This window comes from Gymnoscopelus braueri, assembly GCF_963280865.1.
Source record: "Gymnoscopelus braueri genome assembly, chromosome: 8".
NCBI classification, from domain to species: Eukaryota; Metazoa; Chordata; class Actinopteri; order Myctophiformes; family Myctophidae; genus Gymnoscopelus; species Gymnoscopelus braueri.
The window spans coordinates 53,845,720-53,866,775 of record NC_137609.1 but is presented as its reverse complement, the minus strand read 5'-3'; the positions used below and the strand labels follow the sequence as shown (position 1 = coordinate 53,866,775).

General features: G+C 40.6%; 1 protein-coding gene across 1 annotated transcript; it reads right to left on the bottom strand.

Annotated features, from left to right (window-relative positions):
* Window positions 1-383: 383 nt before the first annotated feature.
* On the bottom strand, window positions 384-19,728 carry LOC308090936 (scavenger receptor cysteine-rich type 1 protein M130-like; the record flags this gene model as incomplete). Its single annotated transcript, XM_080436209.1, has 19 exons — window positions 384-410; window positions 1,021-1,305; window positions 1,421-1,512; window positions 1,685-2,299; window positions 2,823-3,122; window positions 3,213-3,518; window positions 4,179-4,478; window positions 4,560-4,865; window positions 5,359-5,676; window positions 5,772-6,077; window positions 11,090-11,389; window positions 11,490-11,522; window positions 12,224-12,317; window positions 12,424-12,572; window positions 12,964-13,146; window positions 13,785-13,894; window positions 15,273-15,454; window positions 16,167-16,283; window positions 19,690-19,728. 19 exons carry the CDS (start codon window positions 19,726-19,728, stop codon window positions 384-386), a joined length of 4,062 nt encoding a protein of 1,353 aa, XP_080292335.1.
* Between the last annotated feature and the right edge of the window lie 1,328 nt (window positions 19,729-21,056).

The following is a 21,056-nucleotide window of genomic DNA, read 5'->3' as shown; positions in this document are numbered from 1 at the left end:
GCACTAAGACTCCGGACTGCTAGTTAACATTTGGGGCAACCGGGTAAGCACCGTATTATGTTGCATTTGTACAGGAGAAGTACGGGATTTACTGGTGCATCGTAGTGCGGCGCGTTGTTTTGGCTTAGCTGGTTAGTTTAGCAGCTAAACTTTAGCTGGTTTAGCTTAGCAATGTCCGACCAAACCAAGCAGTCTTTACTTATAGTCTTTTACTTGTCCAGATCAAACAACTTGCTATACTAACATGTGAACAATGACGCCATGGCCTATCATTTTGTGGTGTATATTTAACGATTTATATCTTATAAATGCATACATAACGGACTTACCCTGAGAACAGCAACAGCTGTGCAAAAGTGGTATCCGGTCTCGGATACGGAAACTCACAATCCGGATGTAGTAGGCGTGTTCTAGTGTGCGACAGGGGAATTAGCGGTTAAGAGTTAGATAATAAATTCTTTAATTAAAAATACGTTTAATATGTATGGCAAATAGGCTATTTCAAGAAGGTGCTGGCCTAGCCATCAACAGAAAACCCCTGTATTTATAAACATTTTAAATTACCTATAGCACAATTATTTATTGATCATTATTATTATTATTATCATTATTTGATTCGGGATATATTAACAGCATCAACAACATTCAAAAGGGTGCTTGCCTAGCCGTGAACAGAATACCCCTGTGTTAACAATTAATTATTGCCAGTTATTATTATTATTATTATTATTTGATTCGGGATATATAAAGAGCACAGGATTAAATGATCCTCAGACAGCAGACCAACGAAACGTTCGATCCTAACGTAATTCAGACGCAAAATATAATGATCCTCATACAGCAGACCAATGAAACGTTCCATACTAACGTTATTTAACGATATTACGTTTGTATCTAACGTTTTGGGAGATTGCGAAAATGTACAATACGAACGTTTTGGGCTGGAGACTGGGTTGTAATAGTGTGACGCGTTGTTCGACACTTGTCACTCCGAGCATAAATTGGCCTTTAGAGATCTACCTCATACACAGGTGGTCTCCTGCCTCTTCCAGCCACTTCAGCACCTCTTTGGAGGTCTATATCTTCATACTGGTGGTATTCTGTCTCTTCACTGGGTCCAGCCGCTTCAGCACCTCCTTGTACACCCACCTCCTCATACTGGTGGTAGTCTGTCTCTTCACTGGGTCCAGCAGCTTCAGCATCAGAACCAGCAACGTTATGATAAACTATCTCAACGTTCTCCCGTCCTACATTATAATAAACCACCTCAGTGATCTGCGCTCCTGCACGACGCCCTCTGATGGTCTGGAGAAACACAGCAGAACCCAACTTGAATTTACTAAATCAGATGTGTCTCTCTTAAATACAAACAGTGTAACTACTTTATACAGTCCTGCATTAATTAAAAATGTATAATTACCCTCCAGAGATGATAGAGGCCACTGATTATTATGATCAATATCAGCAGCACTATGACTGTACATTTCATAATGTTAGATGTCAGATGAGAAGCTGTGAGAGAAATATGAACATCAAACATCATTTAAAGAACAGCTAATTTAAACAGCTAAAATATTTTTTAAAGTGCATTTGTATTTTATAGAATGTGTTAAACATTACTGAATTCATGTCATATTTAATTGTGCTTGATTGAGTTTCATATTGTGACTTGAAAAGCTCATACCTGTGAAAGTGAGAGAGAGGACCTGGCTCTTAGAGGAGAAGTTATGATTATAAACATAGATGTGATAAGTACAGCTGTAGTTTCCATTGTGGGTGTGGTTTGCTGCAGGAAACAGGAAGTTGGCAAACATGAAGTTGTCAGAGTGATTGACAGCTGTCTGGGTGTAGTTTTGTGTTGTGTTGGATTCAGTAAAGTTGTCTGTTGTGTTGGATTCAGTGAGGTTGTCTGTTGTGTTGGGTTCAGTGGGGTTGTGTGTTGTGTTGGATTCAGTGTGGTTGTGTGTTGTGTTGGATTCAGTGTGGTTATGTGTTGTGTTGGGTTCAGTGGGGTTGTGTGTTGTGTTGGATTCAGTGGGGTTGTGTGTTGTGTTGGATTCAGTGAGGTTTGCTGCAAGAAGCAGGACGTTGTCAGAGTGATTGACAGCTGGCTGGGTGTAGGTGTGTGTTGTGTTGGATCCAGTGAAGGTGAGGTGGAAGGAGCCTCCAGGGTACTGTGGTTGGACGGAGCATCTGATGGTGAAGCTGGAACCCTCTATCACGTGCAGCCTCTGATGCTGGCCCTCAGAAACCCCGTTTATGGAGTTTACGAAGGTGACTATTGGCTTAAACAGCAGCTCTGTAACAAGACAGATAATTGGCTGAAACAACTGATTTATAAACACACTCAGAGAAAAATAGTAAATATATATATAAATGTAAAGTTAGAGATATGAAATTATTTGAAACACGTAAATCACAGACATCCCTCTAACCAAAACAAATGTTATTTATATAGCATGTTGAATTTGTGCTACTCATATGCTAAGTTGGCAATGCCCGGGATAGAATCCAGAACGTTTCGGTCCAAAGGCAATAGCTACCGACTGAGCTACGTGAACACAAATATTTATTTAGCCTCTCATTTGTCCTAAAACTGGAATGAATTTGCAAACAACACAGACATTTACTTGGTAATTCCTAAGACCTTCAAACAGTGTATGTAGAGTAAGCTATGTTTTCAATATTTTCAATGTTTCTTGCTATCTCAAGAAATGTACAGTGCCAACAATTTCTCTAGCGACCAGGCTGCAAATAGACGGACGGACGGACGGACGGACGGACGGACGGACGGACGGATGGTGGATAGATAAGAGCTGTACCTGAACATATCACTTCCAGTCTGGCAGTGGAATTACCAGACTCCTTTGTTCCACACTCCCTTAGTGAAGATTCAGACCCAACACAGGAAGATGAAATCCACCAAACAAGTTCATGTGTAGAACCAGAAGTCCTTTCTCTTGAAACAGCAGATCCACAGTCCAGCTGTCTGCACACTACAGATGATGACTTCACGTTCCAGTCAGACCAACCATCCACTGGTCTCCACTCTCCCTGGTGTTTCATCTCCAGTATACCAATACAGTTACTGGTTCCTCCCACCAACCTGACATCACCATACTCTGTACAGAGACAAGACAATAAACAGTAACAATTAATATTGTTTTCATAATTAAATAATAATCCAACCCAAAAGTGTATCTGTATTTTACCTGAGCAGGTGAGTCCAACAGTTTTGTCAGGTGAGCTGGTGTTTCTAGTTGAGTTCGAGGTTCCACAGTCCAGGAGAACAGACTCATTACCTTCACACTGGAACTCTTTGGTCCACATTGGCGCGTTCACTTCTCCATAGAGCCCCTCTTGGAAGACTGAAGCAATCCCACAGCCAAGCTGCCTACAGACCACCTTTGCATCCTGCTGGTCAAAATCACCTACATACACCGAGACCCACGACTGATTAGACTTCACCTCCATTCTGCCTGAACACAAACTAGTCCCATTCACCAACTTCACAGACTCTGGAGAGAGAGAGAGAGAGAGAGAGAGAGAGAGAGAGAGAGAGAGAGAGAGAGAGAGAGAGAGAGAGAGATAATGTCACATCATACACTGGCTGATGATAAAAACATAACCAATAATATTAAATGGGGACAAATACAAGACCAGAGACATCATCTATTGTGTGCACGTTACATTGTATTATTACACATTAAACATACCAATAGGGCATAGTGCCCTATCAGAACATAACACGTTGCTTAATAATAAACCAGACCTGTTATTTACACAAGAATCATTCAAGAATAAATAATCAAGGGTTTTATTTGTAACTAACTTACAACAGGACAAGCAGCTAAATGGTGTTGTGACTTGTTGCAAAAACCTGTGCAACATCTTAGACTTATCTTAGACTTAGACTTAGACTATATTAAGTAAGAGAATAAATAATAATACAATAATAACAACTACAGTATATACAGTGGTAAACACATCTTGTCCTAGGCAGGTACGTTAGCTTATCAATATGCAGCAGTTCAAGTCAAGGCAATTTCTTCTCTACAAAGCAGACGGGGGGGGGGGGGGGGGGACATTGCGCAGATGGCTCCATTGATCAGATGGCAGTGTTTCCCGCAGCTGTGTAAGACACTGTAAATATGACTGTAGTTGAAGAAGTTTGTTACCTGAACAGATGACCTCCAGTATGTAGAAGGAAGTAGCAGACATCTTTGTTCCACACTCCCTCAGTGAAGACTCTGACCCAACACAGGAAGATGTAATCCTCCAGGCCGGTTTATGTGTAGAACCAGAACTCCTTTCTGTTGAAACAGCAGAGCCACAGTCCAGCTGTCTACACACTACAGATGAGGAGTTCTGATTCCAGTCAGACCAACCATCCACTGGTCTCCATTCTCTCAGGTGTTTCATCTCCAATATACCAGTACAGTTACTGGTTCCTCTCACCAACCGGACATCACCAGACTCTGTAGAGAGACAAGATAATTAACAGTAACAGTACTTTAATTCTGAAATAATAATGCAAACCAGTGTAACTTGTCTTTTACCTGAGCAGGTGAGTCCAACAGTCTTGTCAGGTGATCTGGTGTTTCTAGTTGAGTTTGAGGTTTTACAGTTCAGGATAGCAGTCTCATTACCTGCACATTGGAACTCTTCGGTCCACATTGGAGCCTTGACTTCTCCATAGAGCGCCCCCTGAAAGACTGAAGGAGCCCCACAGCCAAGCTCCCTACAGACCACCTCTGCATCCTGCTGATCAAATTGACTTTCACACACTGATACCCACGACTGATTAGACTTCACCTCCACTCGGCCTGAACACAAACTAGTCCCATTCACCAACCTCACAGACTCTGAAGAGAGAGAGAAGAGAGAGAGAGAGAGAGAGAGAGAGAGAGAGAGAGAGAGACAGACAGACATACAGACAGACAGAGAGACAGACAGACAGAGAGACATCGAGACAGAGAGAGAAGTACATGAGTACATTGTGGATGCAAATGGAAATCTAAAAACATCAGATTCAAGTTGTTTTACAGAACTCCTAAACACACAGAGGGAAAGCAACAGAACCAACTGAAAACAAAGCTAATCATTATCATTGTCATCATCATCATCATAAGATCTCCCTCAAGAGCTTACAGCAGAGCAAAAGTCTCCGAGAGTCCCGACAAACACTGATAGAGTGACGGATGGACAGGAAGACACATACACAAAGAGATGGAGAAAGCAATATATGAGTCTATGGACGGACGGACGGACGGACGGACGGACGGACGGACGGAATAAAACAGACTAAACGAGACACTTAAAATATTGGTGTCGTTGTTCAAGTCATTGTTGAGTTACCTGAGCAGATCACTGTGGGTCTGCCTGTAATCAAACCTTTCCGTGTGATATGAGAAGTCTCCATTATGACACAGTCACTCAGTGAAGACTCAGAACCAGCACAGTAAGGTGTAATCCTCCAAACAGGTTCATGTGTAAACCAAGAACTCCTTTCTGTTGAAACAGCAGAGCCACAGTCCAGCTGTCTACACACTACAGATGATGACTTCAGGTTCCAGTGAAACCCACCATCCACTGGTCTCCACTCTCCCTGGTGTTTAATCTCCAGTGTACCAGTACAGTTACTGGTTCCTCCCATCAACCTGACATCATCAACCACTGTAAAGAGTCAAGAGAGTAAACATAAAGAGAGTAAAACTACTTTTATTATAATAAAATATGAATCCAAACCAAAAGTATAGTTTGTCTTTTACCCGAGCAGGTGAGTCCAACTGTCTTGTCAGGTGAGCTGGTGTTTCTAGTTGAGTTTGAGGTTTCACAGTCTAGGAGAACAGACTCGTTGCCTTCACACTGGAACTCTTCGGTCCACATTGGAGTGTCAACTTCTCCATAGAGCGCCCCATGGAGGACTGAATGCCCCCCACAGCCAAGCTCTCTACAGACCACCTCTGCATCCTGCTGGTCAAAGTCACCTTCATACACTGAGACCCACGACTGATTAGACTTGACCTCCACTCTGCCTGAACACAAACTAGTCCCATTCACCAACCTCACAGACTCTGAAGAGAGAGTAGGAGAGAGAGGGAGAGGGAGAGGGAGAGATTATTTAGAAGAACCTTTATTAAACAGTGTCCCATACTGTTAGTCCACAAGCAAGACACTTCACCCCTAACTACACCCTGCGCTCAAGTCTGACCACCTGAGCAGCAATAAGCTGGTTGAAGCTTCTCCTCCACCACTAGCATTGTTGTGCTGCAGGAGTTTTGCATCACTGCAAGCAAAGTGGGTTCATGTTGTATGTTCTTTTACTGATGTTTTAATTCCACTATGTACATGTTGCATCATAATGCGATCAAGGTTTCCGTTAGCTGGTATATACTGGCCAATGACCAATACAATGTTTAATTGACCGTTAATTATAAACATCACCGGCCAACGTGGCCGACTGGGAAAATGCTGTGATGAGGCTATTTAATAATTTAAGCCTATTATTAATATTATCATTTGTATAAAGTAACACAACATTGCAATACTTAGTTTACACCCATTACAAACTATCATAATAATTTTACAGTTTTTATCATGATCTGACAGACTTAAAGTTGTACAATGCAGAATCACAAATAACGATTTTTAGCAACCTCTGCTGGTCACTACCGTCACTGCATACAATTTCCGTAGTCCTCGATTACCCAGAATTCCATTCGTTTTCACCGGAAGCCGGAAGCGTTTCAAAAAGCGATCTTTTAATTGTTTTATACTATCTACGGATCGTTTCTCTTAGCCAGTGGAGCATTAGTTACCATGAGCTGTGCTTTCTTTTTCTGTTCTTTTTCGATCTTCCAATCCTACATTCTCTTAAAATCAGCGTGAGGTTCCTTTTTGTTATTAGCGCGGTAGTTCCTGGCCAAACAGGAAACCGTTGCGGTAATTCCTGGCCGACGTCATGACGTCGGCCAGGACGTCGGCCACGACGTCATGACGTTGGCCAGGAACGTCATTTTCCCGGGAAAGTCCCCCCCGTCCACGTTCAATAGAAAATATATAAATAAAAGGCTTCCGGGGGTGAAATTCATGGAGTGGGTGTTGTGAAACTTTTGCCACTCACAAAAGATATACAATTTAACTTTAGTTTTGTTGAAAATGTTACCTAGTATTACTTTAATGTCAGTCTGGTTTAATTCCCGACAACCTGCCCTGCTGTGCACTGCAGTTATCTGATAGTTCCGCCTATTTGTCCTACGATGGTGTCACACGTTGAAACAATCAAACCTACAAGTTCACAACGTGTCGCAACGTGTCGCGTTGTGAGCTTGTAGGTCTGCTATTTTCGATACGTAGCAACACTGTCATGCGGCGAAGCACAAATCAAGCTTTACACAGCTGTCTGCGTCTCTTCTAGACAGGGCAAATCCTATAACAATTTGATAAAAGGGTGTACCAAAACTGTATCAACTCAGTTGATCCTTAAGTGATTTTTCCTTTAGAATCCATTTCTGTAATGTACAGTACATTTTTGTATTGTTTATATTTAATTGGACTATTTGAATATTTGAATAAATCAGCATAAATAACGAGTAGAGGCCATACAACTTGCATTTTGGTGGTTCTGTGGTAAGTGAGTGAATATTGTCTCTGGTGTAAGGACATAACTGTGTAACAATTTGGCATTAGAATTATGGTTAATTAGCATACTTCATGAATATGTAATGACTCAAAGCAAACACATGGTTTGTTTCTCTTCAATATTATTCCAATTTCCAAGTATTTATTTTTACAAATATTTGTATTCCTGTATAACTGATCACTATAGAGACTATATTATTTGACCATGCAATAAGCTAATAAAGCCATAACAATGATTTCTGTATATCATTTATTATGACTGAAACACTATTTGTTATAAGCAATCAATACCAAACGTTAAGGTTATTCGTCTTGTATAATCAATTTCTATAAAATAATTATAAAATAAAAAATGTATTCATAATTTGTTTTAGGTTATAAAATGTGTGTATGAAATGATGATTTTAGATTATATGTATATATAATATTGCAGATACATTATGCAAATTGACTTTAAAGTGATTGCAAAGGCATGAGTTCTTCTCATCAACAAAGTAAATGTTTTTACTAAATCAACCTAAATATTGTAAGGTCCCTGGGTGTCCATTGGACAGGAATGAGGATGCTTGGCGATGAAAGGGGACAGAACATAATGCTGCACTTTTCATAAAACTAAGAAATATCATTCAACATAGATACACCATTGATCGTTACATTGGTACAATGACAGGTTGCTGCCATAAAAGACTGGTCAGCCCTCAGAACATCAGACAGCTGCACAGCTCCCTGGGCCTGACATCTTATTGGCTCTCTGCATAACTATAGTCCCAGGTTTACAGAAGACGTCATACCTGTTTCCTTGTTCTGGTTCATCTTGTTGGCTCTAAACTGGAAACATGATATGAAGGTGTAATATTGGTTTTCAGTTCAATCCTGCTGCCAAACCCATAAAACAAAACTATGGGAAACTGAACTGGAACAGGAAACACATATTATGCCACTCAACCACCATCTGGAACCCAGGACCGGTTATGTGGTTTGTGCGGGACTTAGAGTGATCACCAGCTCGTTAAATGAGCTGATACATAAGGAAAGGCATTCCTTTGGATTGAGGCATGGCACACCACCTTTCATCAGGTACGGGAGGAGCTAAAGGATCTGGAACCTTGGTCCTGGCCTAGCCTAACCTGAATATGCCGTTCATCATGGCAACAGAGGCCAGTGATGGGGGGCCTGGGCACAGTGCTGTCTCAGGACAAGAGTGGAGAAAGAGATGGTCACATAGCTGTTCCCTGAACCATGCCAAGAGGAAGTTGAGGAACTAACCGCATGACCAGACGAGAGCTGTTGGCGGTGGGGTGGGCTGTGAAGTATTTCCACCTGAACAACTTCCTGTTCAATCACACATCTCTGACCTGCTTCACAAACATTTTAAAAAGCCCAAAGGACAGCTGACCCAGTGGCTTGAAAAGCTGCAGGTTAGAGAGATTTTGAGGTGTTCCCTCAAGCAGGCCATCTCCATGGAAAAACAGTTACAGTGACTGATGGGAACTGTGACAACCCTGCCGCCCCCGAACCCCTTGACCCACACAACCAGGACAGCGATGTGGTCCTCAAACAGTTTCAGAATGGAAGTTGGACAGTGCCCTGAGTAGTCTACGGGGGCACCTTTGGATAAAGACAGGAAGGTGTAGTACATGCAGTAGCCCAGCATCACTGTAATCCAATGTTTCCCAAACTTTTCAGGCCACGACACCCAGAAATAATCATATTTTAACTGGGGACCCCCCCACCCCCCCCCCACCCTGACAAGCACTTGGAATTGTAGGCATATTAGATGTAGACTTGGTTCCACAGATACATATTGTGAAAATAGTCAAACTACAATCTCAAAACGCCTCGCACTCGGCTATTTTCACAATGTTTGCCTCTTTCCTGCATAATATTTGACAAGTTGGCCAATTTGGTATTAAGAAGGTCTTAAAAGTCCTTAAATTGTAACTTTAGAAATGTGCAGATACCCTGCCTACACTTATACTGTATGTTGGTTTGTTTACTGTGAATGAGAAAACAATGTTGCACATTAAGCTAATCATCTGGAGACCCCCCACATTATTTTGGGGACCTCCATTGGTCTCGACCCCCAGTTTGGGAACCACTGCTGTAATCACCAAGTTGCTGCATCGATGTTTCAATAGAAGGTCAAATACATTTTGGTTCTTCTTCCTGACAAACATAGCTCACAGGAACATTTGAAGAGATCTAACCTACACGCATATCTTTAAACAATGCTGTAAGAAATGTTATCCCACACCAGAGGACAATCTGGCTGCAGCAATTTATTCTATACACAGATTAAACATACAGTAGTAACACAAATGTCTTTGACATGTTTATGTTGATGTATCGATTTTGAATGGCATTTCTTAGTTTTATGGAAAGTACAGCATTATGTCCGCTTTCATCGCTAAGCATTCGCATTCCTGTCCGATATTACAATACCTAAAATCTATCCACCTGTTTCCGCGGGAATTTACTGGAGCAAAAATCCTGTGTGGGAAACATCCTGCGGGGGGACCGGAAGTAGGAAATAGCGGCTCAGTGTGTTTACATTTGCCAGCAGAACGTAGCTCGTTCGAAGCGTGCATCCGTTGTCTGTCAACAACACAGTAGTCTGTAGTGTGCCTTGACTTCAGTGCGCTGACTCTCTCCCCATGCACCGCCCCCCCGCCCCTTGCGCTTCAACTACATGCAAAAGGCCCGTTCGCCAGTACAGCTACGTTCTGCTGGCAAATGTAAACACACTGAGCCGCTATTTCCTACTTCCGGTCCCCCCGCAGGATGTTTCCCACACAGGATTTTTGCTCCAGTAAATTCCCGCGGAAACAGGTGGATAGGGTAATTTAGTAAAAACATTTGCTTTGCTATGATGAGAAGAACTCCTGCCTTGAAAATTACGTAATTTTTTTCTGAAATATCTAATCTAAAATCATCATTCCATACACATTGTATAACCTAAATTATCAATAAATGTATTTATTATATAATTATTTCATAGAAATTGATTCTACAAGAAGAATCACCTGAACAAAAAACTAAGCCAACACAAAAATGAGGTGATTTGAATTAGGTAGGGAATGCAAATCTGAAAAGGTGGGTTTTCAGTGTGGTGTTATGATAGCATGTTGTTTAGACAGATGCTAGGCTCATTGTTTACCTGGTATCCTATAGTTTCAAATGTATAGAATGCTATTTAGATATCATGTTGTTTAGCTAGATGCTAATGTGATTATTTGTCTTGTTGTTGACTACTACGGTTCATGCTTACTCTGCTTATTCCAATATCATACTTGTAAATCGCTCTGGATGAGAGCATTTAACGTTTAGGGTCTGCTAAATGCCTCATTAGTATATTGTAATTGTGGACTTCATGCACAAACATGGTACGTTTTAAAGGCATGTTGATGATCACAAAACATTTACATTGTTGAAGTCATTGTTTTACCTGAACAGTTAATCTTCAGTGTGAGAGAGGAATCATAAGACTTTACTGGTCCACACTCCATCAGTGAAGACTCAGAGCCAACACAGGAAGATGGAATCATCCATCCAGGTTGACGTGTAGAACTAGAAGTAAATTCTGTTGAAACAGCAGAGCCACAGTCCAGCTGTCTACACACTACAGATGATGACATCCTGTTCCAGTCAAACCAAGCCAACACTGGTCTCCACTCTTCCTGGTGTTTCATCTCCAGTCCACCATTACAGTTACAGGTTCCTCCCACCAACCGGATATCGTCAGAATCTGTTCAGAGAGTAATATGCAATAAAAAATGTGTTACTTTATTTACAAGAACTGGAAGAATATTATCTCTAATCAGTTTTAATCTTTCATCTTTGTTTACCTGTTGTTTGGTGTGTTGGTTTAACTTGGACAGCTGAGAAAGAAAATCATAATACATTAGTTTCACTTTAACAGATATCTGTCTGTCTGTCTGTCTGTCTGTCTGTCTGTCTGTCTGTAGCGTACCAACGTCTTAATGATGCTAGTGTGTGTGTGTGTGTGTGTGTGTGTGTGTGTGTGTGTGTGTGTGTGTGTGTGTGTGTGTGTGTGTGTGTGTGTGTTAAAATAAAATAAAGTCAAGACAGTAAATTGTGTTGATCCAATATGATTGTTCTTTACTTAAAGCACCCAATGGCCACTTATAGTGAGTTAATAACATAATATAATGCTTCATAAGACTGATAATTATGCATTTTCAGAATATTATAATGTATTTTGACCACGATAATTACAACACCATGATACTCGCTAAAACAAAAAGCTCTATTCAGCAATTAGTTTTGTAATACTTGACCTTAAAATGTATTGTAAAATGAGTTATGTCATGATTATTGCGATTAAGCATTCTGAGAACTTATTATTTCTTATAGCTGTTATTATACAGTATTATAAGTAGATTATAATTATTATTTTGATGCATTTATACTCATAACCATAATGTGTTTTTATTATTGTTATAAAGCATTACGAGTATGTATGAGTGTTTTTGGAATACATAGAAGTAATAATTGTGATCACTGTAAACACAGTAATAATAAATCATGAACATTGAGCTAATTTCCAGTCTCTACTCACAGCAGTCAGCAGGTTCATCTGACCGGTCCCCACAGTCATCTACTGTGTCACATTTCCACGAGAACGGAATGCACGTGTCATTCTGACAAACAAACTGAAGGGGGAGACAGAGGATTATGTTTAGAATCAGTAATGTATCAAAAGCAGACATGAGACATAAAGTCATACAGAGTAACACAAGTGAAGCTGAGGTGAATCACCTGGCTGGCAGTGCAGCTGGACATGCACTGCTTGTTGTCAGCTGTCAAGTAGTAGTCGGTGGGACAGGAACACTTGTAGCCCCCTCCAGGTGAGAGCAGACACAGGTTACTGCAGCCTCCATTGTTGGTCTGACATGGATGACCAGACACTGCAGGGTGGAGAAAACATGCACACACATGTAATGAATATGAGAACACACACCTTTATGTTACAACAGAGCTTTTTGTGCTCAAGACCTTCCTAAGGACAAGGCTAAATATTAACGCACACCTGTGTTCTTGTAAAAAAAAATAAAAAATGCTGGTCTAGAAGCTCACAACATTTTGCATCGCAATGCTTTTTGAGGTTGTACATGAGCTGTCTTACTATTTTATTTATTGTTTTATTTTGTGTGTGTGGGTGTGGGGGGGGGGGGGGGCATGCCCGTAAGGACATGTATTTTGTGTAAAAGTTCATAACAGATCAAATATAACATTGTACAAAATAAAAAAGCATGAAGAGTAATAATGAGAGTGTTGTATACAGTAGGTTGTACAGACCCTCAGGTTGTCTATAGGGGTGGTAGATGTGGATGTCATATGGATAGTCCAGGTTGCTGATGAGTCTGATCTTGTTGGTTCCCTGAGTCTTGTTGGCTCTGTAGATGGATCTGGTCTCCAAGTCTGTCCAGTAGATGTGATCCTCAAACACAGTAATAGCCCTGATGTTGTCCTGACTCATAACTACAGACACACCGAACAGAATATTCACAATATTATAAAATGAATGCACAAAGCATTATAAAGCATTTTATAACAAGAGTTAACATGCATCTGTAAAGTATATAATGTTATCACTGCCTTATTTCTTACAGTAAAATAATTATTTAAACCAGATGAACTTGATTAAAAGCTAGAAATTAACACAAACAAGGCTTAAGACATGATTGGTCTCCTATTAACTTCAATTAGTCAAATATTGTATTATTGGTTCAGGAATGCAACACAAAAATGAATTCAATGCTTCATGGGCTGAGTAATTGATTTTTGGGTGAAGCATTCCTTTAAACCCTCTAGACCTAATAAAACAGACCTTAGTTACAACTATACTCTCTCTCTCTGTGTGTGTGTGTGTGTGTGTGTGTGTGTGTGTGTGTGTGTGTGTGTGTGTGTGTGTGTGTGTGTGTGTGTGTGTGTGTGTGTGTGTGTGTGTGTGTGTGTGTGTGTGTGTGTGTGTGTGTGTGTGTGTGTGTGTGTGTGTGTGTGTGTGTGTGTGTGTGTGTTACCTGTGTGTCTGTTGGTTCCATCCAGGTTGGCAAACTCAATGTATTTCTTCTCGTTGGTCCAGTAGATGTGATCTTTGATGTAGTCTAACGTCAGGCCGTAGGGCTTGGAGATCTTATCCTTCACGATGACTGTCCTGTTGGTGCCGTCCATCCCCATCCTCTCTATGTGGGGGTTGTTGTCACTTATGTCTGACCAGTACAAGTATCTGTCAGGGAGACACTGTGTCAGGGTCACTATTCACAACTAATACCACATACAGTACTGTACAGTACTAGTGGACATACAATATGATGAAGAGTTCATACCAGGGTTGTTAAACTTAACTATAACTAACAAAATAAGGACAATTATAACCGAAATACAAATAAAGGTTTTACAGAAATAGCGATAAGTAACTGAAACTGTATTGTGTTTTTACTAAACTAACTTTAACTAACTAAACTCATAAAGAAGATTTTTTTTAGTTTTAGTCTTTGTCAATAGCCAATATCTTTTTCATAAATAGCAGTTCTACAAGCTCCCAACGTGTCGCATCTTGACACATTGTGAGCTTGTAGATTGGCTATTTTCAACTGAGTATGTTCAAAAACTAGAGGTTTATGATTTGTTTTATTTTACTTTAGGGTGACCACCTCAAAATAGTGGTCCATTTGCAGGACAGCAGAGCCCCTGTTGCGGGAAAATGCGCACGGGGGGGGGGGGGGGGGGGGGGGGGTCAACGACGCTGTCCTTTGATCAGTCCATCAATTAAAGCAATGCTTGTGACTGTGATGTTTAAGACAAAGCATTACTCTATCACTTATTCTGTTTTGGTTGCATGAGGCTTGAGCAGTCCAGTGTCCTCTCTGTTGTGATGGGATCTGTTGTTAGTGGGATCTCTCTCTCACCTGCAGCAACAGAACACGATCCAGTCCAGTTTGGTGTGTGCTCACGTTAACAGCTTCAGCAGGTAACCGGAACACTCGCCCCAAACACACTCGCCCCCGTTTTACTGAGGTTACGTTTAGGAATATCTGGTGGGGACCGCTGAATTTGACCCGGGCGAGTGTTCTTTTATTCCTTCTGCACACGTCACAAAACCTGCGCATTGATTCATGACACTGATGTCGCGGTATTTCTCTCTTTAAAGAGGGTAATAAGAGAGAGGCATTAAATAAAAACTTTAATTTATCAATGATCACTTGCGGGACATTGTTCTGTTCATGTGGGACGCGGGACAAATGTTCCATTTTCGGGACTGTCCCGCGGGAAGTGGGACGGGTGGTCACCCTAGTCTATAGGTGTCATATGTTTGGAGTTTACCTCATAGGAGCTCCAGAAAGCACAGCCAATCACAAGAAAGTATTCCACATTAAATTTAGAGTACTTTTCAGTGAGTCAAAACTTGCATTAAAATTAAAATTATCCTCTAGTGGTTTAAACTATGTATATGATTCTTATTAGTGACTTTTTAAACTTAGATCTGCTAGAGGAACAGAATATGATGCAATATCATCAGTTTGTATCTTCTTGTATCCGTGGTGTTTCACAGGATGGTTGATACATTCAGTGTGAAGTTCATGATGTCACCACAGTGCTCTTACCCGTAGCGTACATCTACAGCCATGGACCGTGGCAGGTCCAGACCGGTGTTGACCAGGACTGTTCTGTACGACCCGTTTAGTTTGGACACCTCTATGGTGTCACTGTCACACCAGTACAGGTTACCTCCCACCCAATCAACAGCCAGACTGGTTGGATCTCTGATCAACTTGTTGTGAAGGACCTGTTAAAGAACCAAACATGCACTATGAATATAATCACCATGTTTTATAGTTTTATTTTTGATACATTTCTTTCAACATTGTTATGCCTTATTTTCTAGATGTACAGATCTAGTGATGTACATGATCTAGTGTACAGTATGTTTTTCACAAATGTGTCTAGCTTTCTTTCCACACATTTTCAATATTTTGAATGTTTCTTTACAAAAAGAGCAGTTTTCACAATGCGTCACGCAGTGAGCGTGTAGATTGGCTTTTTATTGTATTTTTTATATAGCACATGATTTGTACACTAACTCAGTGGTTCCCAAACTTTTGAGCTGGAGACCCAATTATGTGATGTCTCCCCGGGACCCAAACTAGTGAAAAGAGACGATATATAAGCTCACATCATGTAGGCCTACTCTGCTATTTTCACCACTCAGTATTATTTTATTTTTTTCAAGGAATATAAGTTTTTTTTTTTAAATGTTTTAATTATGTTTTGGAAATTATATTATTTTTTAAACAAAGTAGGAAACATAAAAGGGGATTTTTACTTAGGACCCATGAAAATGGGTCCTAGACCCAAGAATGGGTCCAGTCCCACTGTTTGGGAAACACTGCTCTAAGTGACTGAGCCACCAGGCACCCTGTTCTCTTGTTTGATATTTAACACTGATATCACTAAGTATTTATATTACAAATATAAGTATTTGTCATTTTCACTCTGACCTGGACGTCACTGCCATTGATGTGCATGCGATTGATGTGCATGCGGGTGTTCAATTCTATCCAGTAGATCATCTGCTGCTGATAGTCAAAGTCCAGAGCCCTTGCTCCCCACAAGTCCTGTCACACCACAGCATTGTGTTAGTCTCAGACAGGAATACATTCCAGCATGTCAAAAGCAGTGAGTGTAGAATATAGTGTAGGAGCTCAGTGGTGGAGCTCAGATGTTTTATTTATTTAACTAAAAGAAGCACAATGTAGAAATAAAAACAATCTCTTGAGTAAAAGTACACAAGTTCTGGAAAATCTAAATGTACTTACTGAAAGTAAGTTTTTTTTTCAAACTTTACCATAATAGCCAATCTACAATCTCACAACACGCGACAACACGACACATTGTGAGATTGTAGATCGGCTCTTTTTGAATAGCCTATGTATAAAATAGGTATTTTCAAAACGTATGTTTTGTAATATAGTAATCTGTAAAGTAAATAGTAATCAAAGTGTTCAAATAAATGTAGTGGAGTACAATATTTGCCTTTGTAATGTAGTGGTGTAGAAGTAAAAGTATTGACAATTGGAAATACTCAAGTAAAGTAAAACATCATCAAAATTGTACTTGAGTACAGTACTTGAGTAAATATACTTAGTTACTTTCCACCACTATGCATTTCCACCATTACATAGGATGTGTTATGTCCAATGGTTTTCACCTGTTTGAGCTCTGTGGAGCTGGAGCCGTTCCAGTTGATCTTCATCAGGTTGACATGGTTGGCTACGATGAGGAAGGGCTCCACCTCTGGAGAAAGTGACACATTACATTTGAGTTGGTTTACATTTCAAAATCCACACACCTTGCAAAGCAAGACTATCTCATTACCCTATTTGATTAAATAAAAATACTTTATATTAAGGTTGTGTCTCTAATGTGTTACAACCACTTTTATAATGCATTATAATTCAATTGTAAGGCATATAACACTTGTTATACATTTTTATAATTATGCATGGCAACTAAGAAGGATTCTGAAGTATTATAACTTATAATAATATAATGTATAAGTGCTGGTCATAATGCCTTATACACTCAGCGGAACAGCATATTATAACTACCAGGTAACACTTTACATAAAGGTTGGGTCTATAATGCATTATAATGCACTTATAATAATTCATAACACTCATTATAAATGTTTATAATCATGAATGATAACAACTTAATGATAACAAATACACTTCATAACTAACTAAGTTAAGGTTAGTTATAATGTGCTGTTCAACTGAGCTTATAATTCAGTATAACAGCACTTATAATACGTTATGAACGTTGTTATAAGTTGTCATATACAATTATAAACATTTATAATGAGTGTTATAATGCCTTATACATGTGATTGTAATGCATTATAGACCCGACCTTTAAGTGAAGTGTTTGTTACCCAATAGTCCACTGTTCATACATGTATGAGTATGTGAATAATTCTGTCTGTCTGTCTGTCTGTCTGTCTGTCTGTCTGTCTGTCTGTCTGTCTGTCTGTCCGTCCCTCCCGTCTCTCTCTGATACACGAATAACATTTCAAAGGTATCTTTGAAAATATTGTGATGTGTTTCCTCTCTTTGTCAAACCATTGACACAGTGAAGCTGCTGTATTTACTGACTGACCTTTTTATTCACTTTAAATACAAAACACCACCATATTTCACTGGTTCAAATATGTGCAGTGTTAGAGAGTTTATCTTTTATGAGACAGACAGACAGAGAGACAGACAGACAGACAGACAGACAGACAGACAGACAGACAGACAGACAGACAGACAGACAGACAGACTTACCTGTTGTGTTGTGTGTTGGTTCAGTCTGGAGAGCTGATGAGAAACATAACAAACTAAATGAGCTTCAGTGTAACAGCTGGTTGGTTGATCTGTTGAAATACAGGACAAGATGTCCTTTGTTTCTCCTGATTAATGCTATTTATTTGACATTCACAGTGTGAGAATGAGGAACTATGATATCTATCAGAACTCACATGGAATAAAAATAGCTGATAATCAATAGTTTGTTGTAAACTAACAGGTTGGTTGTCATTTAGTAACCTTCACCACTAACGCACTAATATAATTATCCTTCAAACTCAGTTGGCTGTGGAACACGCCTGACAAGTTATCCAATAATAAGCTAAGTTTCCAGGGGGTCAAGTGGCCTCAAGAAAAGGACATTTGGGCTGCAGATCTCCCTGTGAGAGCTAAGAGTGACTACAAAGTTAACATGTACTTTGACTCACTCACTGATGAAGACAATGCAAGAGGAAGATTCCATGGCAGACATTTCACCGTAATAGATGTATGACCTCTGACCCCAGTCCATAGCAGAGTTCACCCTGTGTATCCTGTTGACTGTCTCACCCACTGCCGTGCACGTCAACACAACACTTACACCTTATTATCACATGCACTATTTTATTCACAGCATGATCCTCTCTGGTTGTGTATGTGATTCATTTAGTCGCCTTCTGTTTAAATAAATCTGTCAAATGACAACCAACTGAACTGAAATGAATTTAGTGATAGCGATAGTTTAACCGTCCTAATGTTATTACACATATACATCACTTTTAGATTCATATCAGTCATGTTCCTGCTACTCTTTGTGGTGTAACTTTATCTTATCTCATGTGATATCAGTTTGTCTTAAATATCAAGCAGTCTGTGTAGGTTGTTGACTGAAGCTACAAGTTTTGATTGTTTGAATACTGTATTAACAGTTTATTAGTTATTTATAAGCCCCCCCCCCATGTGTGGGCCATGTGTCCCGCGATGTCCCACAAAACGGGTTCACCTGTCCCTCCACCGGCTTCGAATGCTATCAATGCATTGAATGGGAGATTATCACGTCTTATCAGACCTTTGAATGGGCGAGTAGGCGACGAGTAGGCGCGATTTAGAACTACCCGCGATTTGTCAGACCATTAATGGGGCGTAATCAGGAGCTACTGACCTACTTGGAGGCGGAGCAGTACCCACAACAATATTTACGATTCTGTGCCTATCGGTACATAACTCCAACGGCGCTGAGTAGGCTCAGGTCATGGTCCGAAACCAAAACCGAAACTGAACTATTTAAGTCATCTCCGTTGGTAGGTCAGTATGTCGTGATAACACCCAATGAATGGTCTGATAAATCGCGGGTAGGTCAGTATGTCGCCTATTTCGCCCATTCAAAGGTCAAATAAGAGGTGATAATGTCCCATTCAATGCATTGATAGCATCCGAATCAGGTAGTCCCTCAATGGGCCTGTTTGGAGGTGGTCACCCTGTGTGTGTTTGTGTGTGTGTGTGTGTGTGTGTGTGTGTGTGTGTGTGTGTGTGTGTGTGTGTGTGTGTGTGTGTGTGTGTGTGTGTGTGTGTGTGTGTGCAGATTCAACTTTATACGGGTGTCAGAAACTGTCAAAGGATATTGGGGTACACATAAATAATAACTGTAATAATAAAGCATGGATATTGAGGTAATTTTTCAGTCTCTACTCACAGCAGTCAGCAGGTTCATCTGACCGGTCCCCACAGTCATCTACTGTGTCACATTTCCATGACAATGGAATGCACTTGTAGTTCTGACAGACAAACTGAAGGGGGAGACAGAGGATTATGTTTAGAATCAGTATCAAAAGCAGACATGAGACATAGGGCTCTATTAAGGACGTCTTAGGTACCGCCAGGTCTTATTCCTTAATGTAAGACGTGGAGGCGTGACCAATGCCATTTTGCTATTATGGGTGCGGTAATGTGCGCACTGCACCAAGGCGCTATGCGGTAAAACAGCCCTGAATTAGTCATGGGAGTGTTTGGGCGTTACTTTAATTAATTAAATCAGAGTACCCGCTGCCATTCCCTTTAAGATCAAAACAAGACACAGTGCTATTGTCCGTGCGTTAAGCGGTGAGAGCAAAGCTCACATTGAAAGGACCAAAGAGACAAGCTACTGCTGCACAACATAATCTGATCTCCAAGCAGTGGCGTAATTTGCCTAGGGTTGCTGGGTTATGAGAACCCATACACGGGACTTCCACGCAAGGGGGCCCTCCAGCAGGGGATACATTAATTAATTTAAGTTTATTAACACATTGCGTGCCAATCGCGTAGTTCTACGCGAACCTAAATAATTGCGCAGCGTGCCAGTCGCGTAGTTCTACGCGAAGTGGTCTTTTTTTTTTTTTTTTTTTTGCAGTGACACATTTCATTGTAGGCCTCCCTCGCAGTGACACATTTCATTGTAGCACACCAGAAACTAAAACGGAAATGTCAATCGAAGATTTTTGTTCCCACCCGCCACCGCTCTAAAGCTTCCCCTAATCCACCATTATCTCGGTTGTTGTTTTTCTCTGTGGTGAACGCTGTTTAATAGAAACTGCGACTACTGCAAAATGGACGATCGCGGATTGAAACGGTCTTCTCTGGGCCACTCACACAGCTACACTGTGTGTCTACAAACAGTTGAACGCGCGATCTTCAGGTATTTAGCGAGGTCTGTGGCGACATGAAAAAAAATAAAAAACAACAATAAATCGCTGGCACTGGTGAGTACATTATGATATTAACACATTGGGTGCCAGAGGTTTATTAAAATATTATACGTTGAGTGCCTGCATTTCTTCCATCCACTTGCGTTATACGTTTCGTGCTGTAGAAGCCCCGACGCGGAAGTGCATGTAAACAAAGCGTGCGTGCGAGACGGCGGAGGGTCCCGACTAACGCCTGGAACAATAATATTTCCAGCGCGATCCTCCATTGCAGCGTGATCGCCGATCGAAAACGGCTCGTTTCCACCACGTTAAAAAGAAATGGAGATATTAAGCTTTTAGTCAAGGAGATAACATTGAAAATGCCGACCGGAAGGAT